Below are 20220 nucleotides of genomic sequence, written 5' to 3'. Positions count from 1 at the left end.
TGGTGTTATATAGAGAGGTCTGTCTAGTGTTATATAGAGAGGTCTGTCTAGTGTTATATAGAGAGATCTGTCTAGTGTTATATAGAGAGGTCTGTCTAGTGTTATATAGAGAGGTCTGTCTGTAGTGTTATATAGAGAGGTCTGTCTGTAGTGTTATATAGAGAGGTCTGTAGTGTTATATAGAGAGGTCTGTCTAGTGTTATATAGAGAGGTCTGTAGTGTTATATAGAGAGGTCTGTAGTGTTATATAGAGAGGTCTGTAGTGTTATATAGAGAGATCTGTCTAGTGTTATATAGAGAGGTCTGTAGTGTTATATAGAGAGGTCTGTCTAGTGTTATATAGAGAGGTCTGTCTGGTGTTATATAGAGAGGTCTGTCTAGTGTTATATAGAGAGATCTGTCTAGTGTTATATAGAGAGGTCTGTCTAGTGTTATATAGAGAGGTCTGTAGTGTTATATAGAGATATTTGTAGTGTTATATAGAGAGGTATGTCTGTGGTGTTATATAGAGAGGTCTGTAGTGTTATATAGAGAGGTCTGTAGTGTTATATAGAGAGGTCTGTAGTGTTATATAGAGAGGTCTGTAGTGTTATATAGAGAGGTCTGTCTAGTGTTATATAGAGAGGTCTGTCTAGTGTTATGTAGAGAGGTCTGTTTGTGGTGTTATATAGAGAGGTCTGTCTAGTGTTATATAGAGAGTTCTGTCTAGTGTTATATAGAGAGGTATGTCTAGTGTTATATAGAGAGGTCTGTCTAGTGTTATGTAGAGAGGTCTGTCTGTGGTGTTATATAGAGAGGTCTGTCTGTGGTGTTATATAGAGAGGTCTGTCTAGTGTTATATAGAGAGGTCTGTAGTGTTTATTTGGAGGGGTCTGTATGTAGTGTTATATAGAGAGGTCTGTCTAGTGTTATATAGAGAGGTCTGTAGTGTTATATAGAGAGGTCTGTCTGTAGTGTTATATAGAGAGGTCTGTCTGGTGTTATATAGAGAGGTCTGTCTGGTGTTATATAGAGAGGTCTGTAGTGTTATATAGAGAGGTCTGTAGTGTTATAGAGAGGTCTTTAGTGTTATATAGAGAGGTCTTTAGTGTTATATAGAGAGGTCTGTAGTGTTATATAGAGAGGTCTGTCTGTGGTGTTATATAGAGAGGTCTGTCTGTGGTGTTATATAGAGAGGTCTGTCTGTAGTGTTATATAGAGAGATCTGTAGTGTTTATTTGGAGGGGTCTGTATATAGAGTTATGCCTCTAGAGTTATCTAGATAGGTAGTGTTACCTAGAGAGGTCATGATGGAGAGAGACACCAGATAAGCAACAGAATAATAGGATATGATGGAGAGAGACCAGAAGAACAGAACATGTCATAACAGAAGACAGTAACAGACAAGACTAGAGACGGCGGCAGACAAGAGGGTAGATGGAGAGAGAACAGAGGTGGGTTGAGCACACAGTAGACTGTATCACTTCAAGCTGCTCTACAAATTAAACTTTTGTTAAATTTATTTGCACAAATTATAGCAGATGAAATACAGACAGTGAAGAAGTAAAACATGGCGTACAATGAATTTGCTGGTGAGGTCTAAAGGCCTGTGGAATTACTTAAACAATTGTTTACTTTTACACTTTTTACAACTATGACAAGACTAGAGAGGAGAAACAAGAGACGGCAACATAGAAGGCTAAGAGATAAGAGAAGCGGCCCCAGAAGAGGGCAGATAAGAGAGACGGCCACAGAAGAGGGCAGATAAGAGAGACGGCCACAGAAGAGGGCAGATAAGAGAGACGGCCACAGAAGAGGGCAGATAAGAGAGACGGCCACAGAAGAGGGCAGATAAGAGAGACGGCCACAGAAGGGGGCAGATAAGAGAGACGGCCACAGAAGGGGGAAGATAAGAGAGACGGCCACAGAAGGGGGCAGATAAGAGAGACGGCCACAGAAGGGGGCACAGGCCACAGAAGGGGGCAGATAAGCGAGACGGCCACAGAAGAGGCCAGATAAGAGAGACTGCCACAGGAGAGGCCAGATAAGAGAGACGGCCACAGGAGAGGGCAGATAAGAGAGACGGCCACAGAAGACACTGTTGCCTAATGGGCAGAAGTTCAAGCAATTCATTGTGGATATATGCCAGCTAAATCTGGGGTGATTTTTTTGTGCAGGAAACGTGGCTCAAACCGAATGTGAAGTTTATCGTACAGGGATACAGTGGGGGAAAAAAGCATTTAGTCAGCCACCAATTGTGCAAGTTCTCCCACTTAAAAAGATGAGAGGCATGTAATTTTCATCATAGGTACACTTCAACTATGACAGACAAAATTAGGGAAAAAAATCCAGAAAATCACATTGTATGATTTTTAATGAATTTATTTGCAAACAGCTCCTCTGTCCTCCACTCGTTACCTGTATTAATGGCACCTGTTTGAACTTGTTATCAGTATAAAAGACACCTGTCCACAACCTCAAACAGTCACACTCCAAACTCCACTATGGCCAAGACCAAAGAGCTGTCAAAGGACACCAGAAACAAAATTGTAGACCTGCACCAGGCTGGGAAGACTGATTCTGCAATACTTAAGCTGCGGACAAGGCTCTGACAGATGGGTGTGTCTTGGTGGGTGTGTCACATCAACCCCCCCCAGACCCATATTAAGCCTAATTCTGGGATAAACATGGAGATTCTCTTAAAGTATCATTGCTCAGCAGGGACCACAGTATGCGGACTCACAGAGAGAAAACACTACTTTAACATTACAGCGCCACCCTCTGGACTGGAAGCAGAACTGCTCTCACTCGTTCTGTATATGCTGTGTTCCGTCATGTTCTGAAGTACTGTCAGCTGGCTGGTAAAATGAAATCTGTTTTCTAGACACACACACACACACACAAAGGCACCTGTCTGGAACGTTCTGGTCTCTGATTGGTTAACCATAGAGGGAGAGAGAGAGCAACCTGACAATCTGTTCTTAGGTTTCTGAATCTGAGCCACAAGGTTAGGTTAGGTTTCTGACTGAGATAATACCTGTGGGAAAGCATACAGAGTTCTGGTTCAGTGAGGGAGAAGATAAATATTCCGGAAGTCTCCACTCTGAAACCAACAAGGACAGGACACTAGAACAGCAGAACCAGCCAACCAGTGCAGCAAAAGCCTATTCTACAGACAGGTCAGAACAGTACAGGACATCCTAGAACAGAAACTAGCATTCTAGAACAGAACAGGGTATTTTAGAACAGGACAGGACACACTAGAAGAGGTACAGGACATTCTAGAACAGAACAGGACATTCTAGAACAGAACAGGGTATTTTAGAACAGGACAGGACACACTAGAAGAGGTACAGGACATTCTAGAACTGGACAGAACACTCTCGAGGATGAGGAACCTCCTGACCACCGAGAACCAGAACTGTTACCGGGAGCAGATCGAGAAGGAGTGCTACACCCGGCTGGCCTGGAAGAGCCGCTACGGACGAGACTACCCCAGCAGTTTCGTCTCCTGCAGGGCCAATGAGCAGATAAGGCTGAGGCTCCCTGAGCTTCCCCTGACCACTAAGACCATCCTGCCTCCTGTGTTATCTACCCTGGAGAGGAGGAGAGAGGCTGCAGTGCCCATGGACAGGTGAGTGAATTAATTCATACATTTTATTTGACACATTATAAATGCAACTAGAGTTGCCTCAGCCACAGGAGTGCCACAATTATTGATTTTGCCGACTACGCCAAAATGTGTGTGGTAACCTAAGCCCAGTGGTGGAAAAAGTTTCCAATTGTCATATTTGAGTAAAAGTAAAGATACCTTAATAGAAAATGACCAAATAAAACTGAAAGTGCCCAGTAAAATACTACTTGAGTAAAATTATTAAAGTATCTAGTTTAAAATGTACTTATGTATCAAAAGTAAGTGCTATACATCAAATTTCTTATTTCCTTTTTTTCGGTCAGCAAGGGGCATACTCCAAAACACTCAGACAAAATGTATAAACCGCAGAACTTGTGTTCTAAGCCTAGGGGTCTAGGGGACTAAGCCTAGGGGTCTAAACCTATGGGTCTAGGTGTCTAAAACTAGGGGTCTAAAACTAGGGGTCTAAGCCTAGGGGTCTAAGCCTAGGTGTCTAAAACTAGGGGTCTAAACCTAGGGCTCTAAAACTAGGGGTCTAGGGGTCTAAGCCTAGGTGTCTAAAACTAGGGGTCTAAACCTAGGGCTCTAAAACTAGGGGTCTAGGGGTCTAAACCTAGGGGTCTAAACCTAGGGGTCTAGGACTCTAAACCTAGGGGTCTAGGGGTCTAAAACTAGGGGTCTAGCGGTCTAAAACCGGCGGTCTAAACCTAGGGGTATAGGGGTCTAAACCTGGCGGTCTAGGGGTCTAAACATAGGGCTCTAAACCTAGGGGTCTAAAACTAGGGATCTAAGCCTCGGGCCACTAGAGTCAGCTGCGCCACCTTTTTGGTTTAATGAGAAGGAACTCAACCTTTAAGATGGACCCATTCAGTCACACAGGCTCATAATACATCAGACGAGGCCGTTTTTAGAAAAATTACAACAGTACAATTTCATATCAAAAATCTTTGAGGATTTAAAACATATTAATGTCTACCGGAATGATGTTCCTGGTTACCTTTAACCCAGGTCACTTTGAGGATTTAAAACATATTAATGTCTACCGGAATGATGTTCCTGGTTACCTTTAACCCAGGTCACTGAGCGAGGCTCCCCTGATGAGAGAAGTGACACCCCAGACGAAGGAATCTCTCTACCAGGGTTTTTCCAAGGAGGGGAAGGGGCGTAGCCTGTACCTCCATACACGCACCCAGAAAGGCCCAGAGGAGAAGTTTGACTACCCTCTACTGTCTTCCTGGGACTACGGATGGAGACTGGGTGAGATGTTTGGTAATCTTGTACTTGAAGCTTGAGTACTCGTTATAAGCGTGTATGACATTATATAACTATGGATGGAGAGTTGGTGAAATGTTTGGTAACACTTAATAACATCATTTAATAACACGTTATGTCTGCAGGTATAATGCTTCATTGCTGGTTAAAAGCAAGCCTTTATAATGACTATGGATGGAGATTGGTTCTGGGATGCTTCATATAGCCAGACCTTTTAAAGGGCTGAATGGAAAAATATCATGTTGATCTCAATGCTATTTCCCTGGCTAATAAATATAACATAATCAAATAAAATACAATAAGAAAATAAAGATGCTTGAAAGGATCACAAACTAGTCTGTGTTTGTTTTGAGCATGTTTATCACAAAGCAATGCACGGTAAAGAAAGACATTCAAATACACATTTAAATGGGGTATTACAATGTCAACATTCCATCTGTGTGTAGGTGACTATGGAAGAGACTACAGGTCGCCAGCCAATGGGAGATCAGGAGTCGTGAGGAACAATTTTTACGCCAGGAATGGAATATTCAATTTTCCCTCCGAAACGGATCGTCTTGGATGACAAGCGAAAGGCTTCATTTTTCAGCTGGTTTTATACTTTATTCTTAAATTCTCTCGATATTGATGAAGACGAACTTTAATTTGTTTTTCGCTGTATAAGCATGCTATCTTTGTTTGCTTTACAACAAATATATTCTCTTCTATAGGATATACAGATGTATGTTAGCTATAAATTATGTTCATATGCAATTCTTATGAAAACACTGTTACTTTACATATACAAACTATTATAACTGTTGGAGAAAACGTGTTATAATATATGTTTGGATAATATATGTTTGGATAAACGTTTTCTAGTTATTTGCTGTCAGGTTTGTGTGGTTTAAACATTCCTGTGTGAAAATAATAGATGTGAAAAAATTGCCAAGCATGAGGAGAAAGCAGGCTGCCACGCTTGACATGAGTTGGTCACAGGTTCAACTGGTCTCCTAGCAACAAGGAAACCCACATCTGAAATGTTGTGGTTTATAATTAACAAGCTAGCATGGTCTGGTCACCTCTTCATCAGTTGCCTGGTATAAATACTCTGACCTATGACTGGCACGGTACAGATTCATACTGACATTTTCATTCTTTATCAGGAGCAATTAGGGTTCAGTGCCTTGCTCAATGGCACATCAACAACAACAAAAAATTACATAGTTGGCTCGGGAATCGAACCAGCAACCTTTTGATTACTGGCCCAATGCTCTTAACTGCTGGGCTACCTGCTAGATTACCGAGGACTAATGAATGAACAGAGTGGGAGGAAAAACTCTGGGCCCTAGTAATAGACTATGTATCAACATCCTGACATTCTGTCATTGATGAGAAATGTTTTATATTTGATCCATTTTAGAATAAGGCTGTGACATAACAAGATGTGGAAAAAGTGAAAGAGTCTGAATACTTTCCAAATGCACTGAATGTTTCTATGGCGATGTCCTCTGCCCCGTCGTAGGCACATTGTGTGGACTCCATCACAGTGGTGTCGATGGTGTCGCCCGTCAGCTGCTGTCAGACCGCAGGCGGATGCTGCCCCACTGCCTCTTGGGTATGTAGCCACAGGCCATGTTGAAGTCTCCTATGATAATCACATTTCGAGGAAAGCAGATATGATACTGAAGCTAGGTTTCCATACAATTGGTGACTAGTTTTTTTATTTATTCATTTCTTTACCTTTCTTTAACTAGGCAACTCAGTTAAGAACAAATTCTTATTTTCTATGACGGCCTAGGAACAGTGGGTTAACTGCCTAGCAGCTAGCAGATACAGTGCGAGTAGGCTACCTGCATGATGAGATTATTACGTCAAACAGCAGCCAAGCGTCGATCATCATGTCACCAGAATAAGACCCACTGTGTCTTGGCCATGTTCTGTTATAATCTCCACCCGGCACAGCCAGAAGAGGACTGGCCACCCCTCATAGCCTGGTTCCTCTCTAGGTTTATAATCTCCACCCGGCACAGTCAGAAGAGGACTGGCCACCCCACATAGCCTGGTTCCTCTCTAGGTTTTGGCCTTTCTAGGTAGTTTTTCCTTGCCACCGTGCTTCTACACCTGCATTGCTTGCTGTTTGGGGTTTTAGACTGGGTTTCTGTACAGCACTTTGAGATATCAGCTGATGTAAGAAGGGCTATAAATACATTGATTTGATACTTTCAACACCATGTGAAGTTTATTCTGTAGCCTAATAAACTGCATGCTTTCCCGAGTTGTAGTGGGGAAGTCACAGATGTCATCGCGTGACTCCAAGTTTAGTTTGATATGAGATTCTTATGTGAAGGGTTACATTTGAAAAGGGTTTATAAAATGTTTGTAATTACGTTATTAACGGTTATTTAATCATTTGTAAATGCATTATAAACCATTAATAAATGGGTTAACAAATTGGTCAAAATAGCCAGTCAGTGTTTGCCAAATTAGCGAGCCACTATTTACCTCCAGCTATTAACCATTTATAAATTCACTTACAAATGTGCATAATATTGAACCCTTATGCATCATCGTGCAACCTTATTTTTTATTTGCACAGTTAAATCAAATCTATTTTCTCATATTTGGGTGTAATGCAGTGTTGCTCTACTTATTTATTCCAGGAATGAAGGCCTTGTGAATATCTCAAGCCATTTTATTGGTGCGGTCCACTGGATTTTGAGAAATTCCCCGACGTTCATGAAATCTGTCTATCTGTGAATCTCGCTTGAAATAAAGACGCTCTGGAACGTGCCCAGAATTTTGTGTTGACACTGATATCATGTGAAGAATCAGGATGGAAGTGGCTATGAGTGGTGTGAAAAGGCCATACAGAAGAGATTGCCTGAAGAAAAAAAAACGTTCAGAATATAAAAAATGTTGACAGCACCTCTGTCCTACCTGGCTAGCTCGGAAACGTTAGCTAACTATCTAGCTAGCATTAGGTAAAACCTAAAACATTTGTGAATATTTAAATTCTACCAGACGATTTAGTACGGGATAACCTTTAGCATGGTGTATTTAGCTAGCTAAGTAGATCACATTTGCTGGGTAGTGAACTTCGCTATAGCGAGCTAGAAAACGTTAACTGTCAGGTATCAATAGAGATGCGTGGGTAAAATCGCTTGGGAAGCCAAGCCACAACAAAATTCATATTACAACCTGTGTGTTTTGATAATTGCGTTGTTTGCTCTATAAGCTTGCCTTACGACCGTGGTATATACTGTAGGCATCAGGCTGAGACAATAAGAAGACACACAGTGGCAGAATGAATTCAACCAAACCTTTGTTTCATCACAAAACCGGAGAGTACTTTGTTTGTTCCTCCGTGCGTTTGTACGGGTTCTCTGTTGTCGAGGGCGTTGTACCTTTTGATTGTGCAAATGGCTCATTTAGGAAAGTGAGAATTTTTAGATAGCTAGCTAGCCACCAGAGGACAACAACACAACGAGATGCAACAATTCAAGTTTTTTCTGTCGTTAGATATTTTGCTCTCGATGTGATTGGTGTGAAGCCAAATTCAAACTGGCTGCCCTTGACCCTTAAGCTAAGACCATTCACAGTTGAGCTCACTCAGTTTAGCTAAATGGCAATTATTTATTTTTATTATAAAAGGGAAGCCAAAGGCTCGCTGGCTTCCTTTGCATTCAATGTTACGGGCGACAACAATGTCATACTCTTTTTGACCAGACAGCATCAGATAGATGGCATACAGAGACAGAGGGGCGCTGTTTTGTCCGCTCAGATGCTTTCTCCGGTTAGATACATTTATCCTCTTGCGAATTGAAGGAAAATTCTGAAACACAGAGAAAATAAAGCAGCATCCCACAACTGGCTTGCCATTGAAGTTAAGCAGGGTTGGTCCTGGTCAGTCCCTGGATGGGAGACCAGATGCTGCTGGCTTGCCATTGAAGTTAAGCAGGGTTGGTCCTGGTCAGTCCCTGGATGGGAGACCAGATGCTGCTAGAAGTGGTGTTGGAGGGCCAGAATGAGGCACTCATTCCTCTTGTCTAAAAAAAGAAGATCCCAATGCCATAGGGCAGTGATTGGGGACACTGCCCTGTGCAGGGTGCAGCCTTTCAGATGGGACATTAAACGGATGTCCGGTCTCTGTGGTCGCTAACAATCCCACTTATCGTAAGAGTAGGAGTGTTAACCCTGTGTAACGGCTCTCTTCTATCTCCTCCTCTGACGAAGAGGTAGAACAAGGATCGGACCAAAATGCAGCGTGGTGATGATTCATGATATATTTTAATGAAGGAAAACCTATATATGCAGAAACTACAAAACTAACGAAATGAAATAATGAAAACCGAAACAGTCTATCTGGTGAAAACAAAACACTAAGACAGGAACAATCACCCACAAACACACAGTGAAACCCAGGCTACCTAAATATGGTTCCCAATCAGAGACAACGAGAATCACCTGACTCTGATTGAGAACCTCAGGCAGCCATAGACTATGCTAGACACCCCTACTCAGCCACAATCCAATACCTACTAAAACCCCCAATACCACAACACAACACCAAATAACCCCATGTCACACCCTGGCCTGACCAAACAAATATATAAACACAAAATACTAAGACCAGGGCGTGACACCCTGGTGGCCTGGCTAAATTCCCAATCTGACTCTCATACCATCATGGCCACCTAATCATCCCCAGCTTCCAATTGGATCATTCCTCCTGTCCCCTGTAACTATACCGCAGCTGATTGCTGTAAATGGGAATGCATGAATGCACTCCACTGCCAGCTAGCTAGCTAAAATTGAAATGTCAGTATTTCCATGCAATTTTTTTAGCTAGTTTTTTGGGATTAGCATGCTAGCTAGATAGTTATCTAACCTTTGAACTCATGTACTGTATCTAGCTAGGTCGCTGGTAAGTTAACCAGCTAGCATCCTTTGTCAGTTCCAATTTTAAGACTAACTTACTACCTAGCTAGTGTATTAGCAAAAATTGTGATAACTAGCTAACCCCTTTAATCTGTGGTAGCTAGCTATTAGTGTTAGGAAGTAATGTTCAACACTAACTAACTATTAAAACATTCAACATTGTGAGAGGATATTTTTCCTCCATTGTTTCACCAACCAAAGATATTACAGTTACCATTTCACACCAGAGCGTTCACCATACTTGGGACTATCACAGAGAACAGGTAGGTGTGTTGATATAATCTGGTCAAGGGTAATATGTTATGAATGATCATTGAAGAATGTTACGGATGTAAATTTGTCCAGGGCATCAGGGTTTTCAAAGGTGCGTCAAGACATCATGAAAACCAGCCTCTTCTGTTCCTGGGACAAGGCACCACAATGCATCACACCAAAAGAGAGAAAATAATTATTGTTCCACTTGGCAACTGTTGAAAATAAGGTAGCAGGATAACAAGGGTTCATCGTATAAGCATAAGTGCATTTATAACAACTGGAGGTAAATATCGGCACACTATTTGACAAGTTATTGCACTATTTTGACCAATGCGATATAACCGTTTTAATGGTTTAGTGTATTTAGAAACGATTAAATAATCATTCATAATGTAGTTATAACCTCTATATAAACCCTTTAGACATGGAACCTTATTGTAAAGTGTTACCGTAGTTGGTATATCAATATTAGTTATATTGATTGCCATTTCTCTCATTATTCATTTTAGACACAAATAGATCCCACCTTGTCTAGCGTATTTTGTTTTGTCAACATTTGGAAAGTTTACTCATGAATGTGCTGTTTCCATCAGGCCTGTCGTGACATGTACTTTACTCTCATAAAAAAGTTGGATGGAAACCTGGTTTGAGACTGAAAACTAACACAGGGGGACAAAGTAGAAAAGTAAAGATTAAGCCTGCTCCTGGACTAAAAAAAGGATGCTCAATGGTCATGTTTTAGCCCTGGAATAAACTGGCTTAATCTAGTATAGATTACAGTTTATATTACACCGAAAAGGTGTTCAGCAAGGTTCCGTTTTAGGGCCTGTTTTGTTCACCATTTATATAAATGATATTGGCGAAGACCCATAGTAGTCTAAACATTTGCAGTGAAGTTATATGATGATTCAGCCTGAATATGGAAACAAGAAGGCCTGTATGAGCTCATCACAATGAGGTAACCTGAAGCCCTGGGAGTCTCTGTTAAGGTGAAACCACCTGCACTGAACTGAAATGTCAGGAGGATGTATCCATTTCAATCACTGAAAGAAAGGCTTCTCTAGTGTCAGCCTTGACCCTGGCAGTACCTCATATAACCCAGATTACACACTGTATATCACACAGAATGGAGACCATTGAGCTCTACTGTTATTGTGGGCTGTTGTGGTTGACCATTTTACCAGTGGAGATATTTGAGCTTGTAGCTTATTAGGAAATCTGATGTTGTTTACTTTACCTGTGCACATTTTGTACCAGGTGGATACATACATGATAAACCACTAGGGAATGACAAAACTAATGATAAACTACTAGGAAATGACAAAACTAATGATAAACCACTAGGAAATGACTAAACTAATGATAAACTACTAGGAAATGACAAAACTAATGATAACCCACTAGGAAATGACACAACTACTGATAACCCACTAGGAAATGACACAACTACTGATAAACCACTAGGAAATGACACAACTACTGATAAACCACTAGGAAATGACACAACTACTGATAAACCACTAGGAAATGACACAACTACTGATAAACCACTAGGAAATGACACAACTACTGATAAACCACTAGGAAATGACACAACTACTGATAAACCACTAGGAAATGACACAACTACTGATAAACCACTAGGAAATGACACAACTACTGATAAACCACTAGGAAATGACACAACTACTATTATAAACTACTAGGAAATGACACAACTACTGATAACCCACTAGGAAATGACACAACTACTATTATAAACCACTAGGAAATGACACAACTACTATTATAAACTAGGTGGTTCGAGCCCTGAATGCTGATTGGCTGACAGCCCTGGTATATCGGACCGTATATCACGGGTATGAGAAGACATTTAGTTTTACTGCTCTTACGTTGGTGACCAGTTTATAATAGCAATAAGGCTCCTTTGGGGTTTGTGATATATGGCCAATATACCATGGCTACTGGCTGTATCCAGGCACTCTGCGTTGCGTCGTGCTTAAAGAACAGCCCTTAGCCGTGGTATATTGGCCATATACCACACCCCTTTTTGCTTAAATTAACCACGAGGAAATGGGGGCATGTAAAGGAAATAGGTCAACTTTCATATCCATAAGGTGTTCTGCCATTGGTCAACCTTGCAGATAGGGGGATATTTGCGAACTTCAATTCATTCCAGTCTGAATTCTATTCAAGTGGTATGTCACATTCTGAAATAGTGCATTCTATTTAAATATTTACAATGTATACGAGTTCACTATGTACATTTCCTGATATTCAGTACCAGTCAAAGGTTTGGACACACCTACCCATTTCAGGGTTTTTCTTTATATTTACTATTTTCTACATTGTAGAATAACAGTGAAGACATCACAACTATGAAATAACACTTATGGAATCATCTATGAACGTTTGAACATCTTGGCCATGTTCTGTTATAATCTCCATCCGGCACAGCCAGAAGTGGACTGGCCACCCCACATAGCCTGGTTCCTCTCTAGGTTTCTTCCTAGGTTTTGGCCTTTCTAGGGTGTTTTTCCTAGCCACCGTGCTTCTACTTCTGCATTTCTTGCTGTTTGGGGTTGCAGGCTGGGTTTCTGTACAACTTTGTGACATCAGCTGAATAAAGAAGGGCTTTATAAATGCATTTGATATGGAATCTTGTAGTAACCAAAAAAGTGTTAAACAAATCAAAATACATTTTATATTTGAGATTCTTCTAAGTAGCCACCCTTTGCTTGATGACAGGTTTGCACACTCTTGGCATTCTCTCAACCAGGGTGATGATGTAGTCACCTGGAATGCATTTAAATTAACATGTGTGCCTTGTTAAAAGTTAATTTGTGGAATTTCTTTACTTTTAAAGTTTTTGAGACAATCAGTTGTGTTGTGACAAGGTATGGTTGGTATACAGAAGATAGCCCTATTTGGTAAAATACAAAGTCCATATTATGGCAAGAACAGCTCAAATAAGCATAGAGAAATGACAGTCATTATTTTAAGACATGAAGGTCAGTCAATTCGGAAAATGTCAAGAACTTTGAACGTTTCTTCAAGTGCAGTCACAAAAACCATCAAGCACTATGATGAAACTGGTTCTCATGAGGACCACCACAGGAAAGGAAGACAGAGTTACCTCTGCTGCAGAGGGTAAGTTCATTTGAGTTACCAGCCTCAGAAATTGCAGCCCAAATAAATGCTTCACAGAGTTTAAGTAACAGACACATCTCAACATCAACTGTTCAGAGGAAACTGCATGAATCAGGATGAATCAGGCCTCCATGGTCAAATTGTGACAGCTTTGCACACTCTTGGCCTTCTCTCGACCAGCTTCATCTGGAATTTCTAACAGTCTTGAAGGAGTTCAGACATATGCTGAGCACTTGTTAGTTGCTTTTCCTTCACTCTGCGGTCCAACTCATCCCAAACCATCTCAATTGGGTTGAGGTCGGGTGATTGTGGAGGCCAGGTCATCTGATGCAGCACTCCATCACTCTCCTTCGTGGCCAAATAGCCCTTATACAGCCTGGAGGTGTGTTGGGTCATTGTCCTGTTGAAAAACAAATGATAGTCCCACTAAGCGGAGACCAGATGGGATGGCGTATCGCTGCAGAATGATGTGGTAGCCATGCTGGTTAAGTGTGACTTGAATTCTAAATAAATCCCCTACAGTGTCGCCAGCAAAGCACCCCCACACCATCACACCTCCTCCTCCATGCTTCACAGTGGGAACCACACATGCAGAGATCATCCATTCACCTTTTCTGCGTCTCACAAAGACACAGCAGTTGGAACCCAATTTTTATTTTTTTTATTTTTTATAAAACAAAATCTCACATTTGGACTCATCAGACCAAAGGACAGATTTACACCTGTCTAATGTTTATTGCTCGTGTTTCTTAGCCCAACCAAGTCTCTTCTTCTTATTGGTGTTCTTTAGTAGTGGATTCTTTGCAACAATTCGACCATGAAGGCCTGATTCACACTGAAGGCCTGTCTCCTCTGAACAGTTGATGTTGAGATGCGTCTGTTACTTGAACTCCTAGAAGGTCAGCATCCCGGAGTCGCCTCTTCACTGTTAACGGTGAGACTGGTGTTTTGTGGGTACTATTTAATGAAGCTGCCAATTGAGGACTTGTGAGGCATCTGTTTCTAGACACTCTGATGTACTTGTCCTCTTGCTCAGTTGTGCACCGGGGCCTCCCACTCCTCTTTCTATTCTGTTTAGAGGCAGTTTGCGTTGTTCTGTGAAGGGAGTAGTACACAGCATTGTACGAGATCTTCAGTTTCTTGGCAATTCTTCGCATGGAATAGCCTTCATTTCTCAGAACAAGAATAGACTGACGAGTTTCAGAAAAAAGTTATTTGTTTCTGGACATTTTTAGCCTGCAATCGAACCCACAAATGCTGATGCTCCAGATACTCAACTAGTATAATGAAGGCCAGTTTTATTGCTTCCTTAAATCAGAACAACAGTTTTCAGCTGTGCTAACATAATTACAAAAGGGTTTTCTAATGAACAATTATCCTTTTAAAATGATCAACTAGGATTAGCTAACACAACGTGCCATTGGAACACAGGAGTGATGGTTGCTGATAATGGGCCTCTGTACGCCTATATAGATATTCCATTAAAAACCAGCCTTTCTAGCTACAATAGTCATCTACAACATTAACAGTGCCTACACTGTATTTCTGACAATTTGATGTTATTTTAATGGACATTAAATGTACTTTTCATTCAAAAACAAGGACATTTCTAAGTGACCCCAAACTTTTGAACGGTAGTGTATATATATTGAATTGAATATCCTTGTCTATAACTGTTCTGTACTTTGTCATGTATTTGTACATTTTATGTGGACCCCAAAATAAAGCTTCTGCATGTGCTGTAGCTAATGTAAATAAACTAAACTACTGTATTATAGCCTACTGTAATCTACAGTACTGTAGTCTGTAATCTACAATATTATACAGTAGCCCCCTAATCTACAATATTATAGCCTACTGTAATCTACTGTATTATTGCCTACTGCCATCTACTGTATTATAACCTACTGTAATCTACAGTATTATAGCCTACTGTAATCTACTGTATTATCGCCTACTGCCACCTACTGTATTATAACCTACTGTAATCTACAGTATTATAGCCTACTGTAATCTACAGTATTACAGCCTACTGTAATCTACAGTATTATAGCCTACTGTAATCTACAGTAGTATAGCCTACTGTAATCTACAGTAGTATAGCCTACTGTAATCTACTGTATTATCGCCTACTGCCACCTACTGTATTATAACCTACTGTAATCTACTGTTCATAATACTGTACATCTATGGATTGGATTTTGCACAGAATTGACAGATTCTGTCTATAGCCTGTGTGCAGGGTTGGGTAGGATACTTTAATGCCCCTTCTAATGCCCTTCCAGAGACATTAGAAGAAGACAAAAATGTATGTTACCAATTGAATGAGATCTATTACAGGATAAATAAATGTTAAAGTTGACATTTCTTGGCCATATATGGATGTTAAATGTTACTTTATGGGTTGGTTATGTAGGCTTCTTCTAACCTATCGCTTTCTACTACATATAATAATATGATTAAATTATATCTTTACATTAAAAACCAAAGTATCAGAATTCCAGTAATTCCAATAAATGTTATACCCCCTGATCTTCAAGAATAGGACTTTGAAATATGGAAGTATAGATTAGACAAATTGTTTTACCTGAGCATGACCGCAAAACTAAGGACTTATTAGCCAGCCCTACTCTGTTGGTTATATTCAGTTGTCATGGAGGACTGATTGGGCTCATTGATTCAAGCTGAAAAATAAATGCTGTGCTCATGGAGTGGCATGCTTTGAGCTCTACTGAAAAGGGCTATTTACATGTGGAAAATGAATGCCATATGCTGCATTTGCATGTACTTCCGGCGTCGACAGAGATGGCAACTGCACCGCCCTCAACCGTAAGGCTCTCCAGAGGGTAGTGAGGTCTGCACAACGCATCACCGGGGCAAACTACCTGCCCTCCAGGACACCTACACCACCCGATGCTACAGGAAGGCCATAAAGATCATCAAGGACATCAACCACCGAGCCACTGCCTGTTCACCCCGCTGCCATCCAGAAGGCGAGGTCAGTACAGGTGCATCAAAGCTGGGACCGAGAGACTGAAAAACAGCTTCTATCTCAAGGCCATCAGACTGTTAAACAGCCACCACTAACATTGAGTGGCTACTGCCAACACACTGTCAATGACACTGACTCTACTCCAGCCACTTTAATCATGGGAATTGATGGGAAATGATGTAAATATATCACTAGCCACTTTAAACAATGCTACCTTATATAATGTTACTTACCCTACATTGTTCATCTCATATGCATACGTTGATACTGTACTCTATATCATCGACTGCATCCTTATGTAATACATGTATCACTAGCCACTTTAACTATGCCACTTGGTTTACATACTTATCTCATATGTATATACTGTACTCGATATCATCTACTGTATCTTGCCTATGCTGCTCTGTACCATCACTCATTCATATATCCTTATGTACATATTCTTTATCCCCTTACACTGTGTATGACAGTAGTTTTTTTGGAATTGTTAGTTAGATTACTTGCTCGTTATTACTGCATTGTCGGAACTAGAAGCACAAGCATTTCGCTACACTATTAACATCTGCTAACCATGTGTATGTGACAAATAAAATTTGATTTGATTTGATTTGATTTGATTTGCTGTAGGCCTATTGTTTACCTTTTAGTTGGTGACACTTTGATATCTTGATAATATACAGCTGTTTAAATGCAAATCCACAAATGAAACAACAAAACGGACACCCCGCCTCTGTTGGTAAAAAGCTGAGGGATGGGCCTGGAGAAATGTAACCACTCTCAGAGTAATAGACAGAGCTGAGGGACGGGCCTGGAGAAATGTAACCAGTCTCAGATGAATAGACAGAGCTGTGGGACGGGCCTGGAGAAATGTAACCAGTCTCAGATGAATAGACAGAGCTGAGGGACGGGCCTGGAGAAATGTAACCAGTCTCAGATGAATAGACAGAGCTGAGGGACGGGCCTGGAGAAATGTAACCAGTCTCAGATGAATAGACAGAGCTGAGGGACGGGCCTGGAGAAATGTAACCAGTCTCAGATGAATAGACAGAGCTGAGGGACGGGCCTGGAGAAATGTAACCAGTCTCAGATGAATAGACAGAGCTGAGGGAGGGATGGGCCTGGAGAAATGTAACCACTCTCAGAGTAATAGACAGAGCTGAGGGACGGGCCTGGAGAAATGTAACCAGTCTCAGGGGGAGGCAGGGTAGCCTAGTGGTTAGAGTGTTGGACTAGGTGCAAGTTCAAACCCCTGAGCTGACAAGGTACAAATCTGTCGTTCTGCCCCTGAACAGGCCCCACTGTTCCTAGGCCGTCATTGAAAATAAGAATTTGTTCTTAATTGACTTGCCTTGTTAAATAAAGGTTAAAAAAATAAAAAATAATAATAGACAGAGCTGTGGATGTAAGGACTGACCATCCATGATATCAACATTATAGTTGTTATGAGGCTATACAGTGTTATTTACATTTACAATGTTTACAAACATTGGAGTAAAACAAGTTTATATGTTGGGTTCTCATGGAGTGTGACAGTTGAACTAAGATCATGAGGCATTTATAAGTTATATTCTTCTATTTTGTTTTTATCCGCATGAATTAGATTGAGCAATAAAAGCCCCAATTTAATTCCATAGGCTGGGATCCACACTATGCAGCTGTTATTCCATAGGCTGGGATCCACACTATGCAGCTGTTATTCCATAGGCTGGGATCCACACTATGCAGCTGTTATTCCATAGGCTGGGATCCACACTATGCATCTGTTATTCTATAGGCTGGGATCCACACTATGATCCACACTATGCTAAGCTGTTATTCTATAGGCTGGGATCCACACTATGCAGCTGTTATTCTATAGGCTGGGATCCACACTATGCATCTGTTATTCTATAGGCTGGGATCCACACTATGCATCTGTTATTCTATAGGCTGGGATCCACACTATGCAGCTGTTATTCTATAGGCTGGGATCCACACTATGCAGGCTGGGCTGTTATTCTATAGGCTGGGATCCACACTATGCATCTGTTATTCTATAGGCTGGGATCCACACTATGCAGCTGTTATTCCATAGGCTGGGATCCACACTATGCATCTGTTATTCTATAGGCTGGGATCCACACTATGCAGCTGTTATTCTATAGGCTGGGATCCACACTATGCAGCTGTTATTCTATAGGCTGGGATCCACACTATGCAGCTGTTATTCTATAGGCTGGGATCCACACTGGGATGCAGCTGTTATTCCATAGGCTGGGATCCACACTATACATCTGTTATTCCATAGGCTGGGATCCACACTATACATCTGTTATTCCACAGGCTGGGATCCACACTATACATCTGTTATTCCATAGGCTGGGATCCACACTATGCATCTGTTATTCCATAGGCTGGGATCCACACTATGCATCCTATAGGCTGGGATCCACACTATGCATCTGTTATTCTATAGGCTGGGATCCACACTATGCATCTGTTATTCTATAGGCTGGGATCCTCACTATGCAGCTGTTATTCTATAGGCTGGGATCCACACTATGCATCTGTTATTCTATAGGCTGGGATCCACACTATGCAGCTGTTATTCTATAGGCTGGGATCCACACTATGCATCTGTTATTATAGGCTGGGATCCACACTATACATCTGTTATTCCATAGGCTGGGATCCACACTATACATCTGTTATTCCATAGGCTGGGATCCTCACTATACATCTGTTATTCCATAGGCTGGGATCCACACTATACATCTGTTATTCTATAGGCTGGGATCCACACTATACATCTGTTATTCTATAGGCTGGGATCCACACTATACAGCTGTTATTCTATAGGCTGGGATCCACACTATGCATCTGTTATTCTATAGGCTGGGATCCACACTATGCAGCTGTTATTCCATAGGCTGGGATCCACACTATGCATCTGTTATTCCATAGGCTGGGATCCACACTATGCATCTGTTATTCTATAGGCTGGGATCCACACTATGCAGCTGTTGCAAGAGGACATTTTTCACTGGCTGTCCACTGGTTTCAAAAACAATGCAACTTAAACTTCTTGAATTCAACCATTATTGGGTTAAAATACACATTTAACAACCCCAATCCGGAAGGCACAAAGAGCTAAATGAGAGAGCAGCAGTGTGATTCACATCAATGTGCTATGTAGATATCAATAGTATGTGATATCCGCATCGCCGTAGACGACACCACTGCTGTCATCCTTACCTCCAAGCGTTTATTCAAGTTGGATAATATTTTGATGCCGATAGCAGTCGCGCCATTGGAAGACATAGCTTGGACTGTAGCCTACAAAAGCCTATTCCTGCTCTTTTCCCTCAATCCATCAAACACATTTGGTGTGTCATCATTGTGGTCTCTGATTTATGGTCAGACTCGCTCAGGTGGAACAAATTTAAACTTGCGCCTTCTATCAATGCTGATTTGAATATCATTGAGAAAGCCGTGACATTTCTAAGATGTTTTTTCGCAAACATCCTTTCTGAATTTAGAAGTAATCCTCGAAGTAATCATCTCGTTTTTCAAAAGTATCTGTAATCTGATTACAATATTTTTGCTGGTAACGTAACGGATTACAGTTACCGGTTTTTGTAATCCCTTTCATGTAAAGGATTACATGAAATCTGTTACTCCCCAACCCTGCCTGTGCTACACTCGCATTAACATCTGCTAACCATGTGTATGTGACAAATAAAATTTGATTTGATTTGTCCAACATCATGATGCCTAAATACGACTAGCACTGTGAGCCTTCTATGTAAATACCCAGACAGCCTCTGGCGGTAGCTGTAATCACTGCCTCTAGTCTGAGCTAGGCTACATCAAACTTCAGCATAGTAGTCAAAAGTGACAGATATGCACACAGATTTAATTAAAATATGCTATTTATTTAACTTGGCAAGTCAGTTAAGAACACGTTCCTATTTACAATGACGGCCAATCAGAGTGGTCCTAATTGGTTCTCAATACCTTGCTTGCTTAGACTGAC

At 41.1% G+C, this 20220-nt stretch overlaps 1 protein-coding gene across 1 annotated transcript; it reads left to right on the top strand.

Annotated features, from left to right (window-relative positions):
* Nucleotides 1–2451: 2451 nt before the first annotated feature.
* On the top strand, nucleotides 2452–5716 carry LOC121840687 (protein ATP6V1FNB). Its single transcript, XM_042305517.1, has 3 exons — nucleotides 2452–3613; nucleotides 4689–4870; nucleotides 5332–5716. Exons 1-3 carry the CDS (start codon nucleotides 3369–3371, stop codon nucleotides 5448–5450), a joined length of 546 nt encoding a protein of 181 aa, XP_042161451.1. The 5' UTR covers nucleotides 2452–3368; the 3' UTR covers nucleotides 5451–5716.
* The last annotated feature ends 14504 nt before the right edge of the window (nucleotides 5717–20220 follow it).

Source organism: Oncorhynchus tshawytscha, linkage group LG02 (genome assembly GCF_018296145.1).
Source record: "Oncorhynchus tshawytscha isolate Ot180627B linkage group LG02, Otsh_v2.0, whole genome shotgun sequence".
Taxonomy (NCBI): domain Eukaryota; kingdom Metazoa; phylum Chordata; class Actinopteri; order Salmoniformes; family Salmonidae; genus Oncorhynchus; species Oncorhynchus tshawytscha.
Note: the sequence above shows the minus strand (reverse complement) of the source record. Positions and strands in the feature narration are given on the sequence as shown.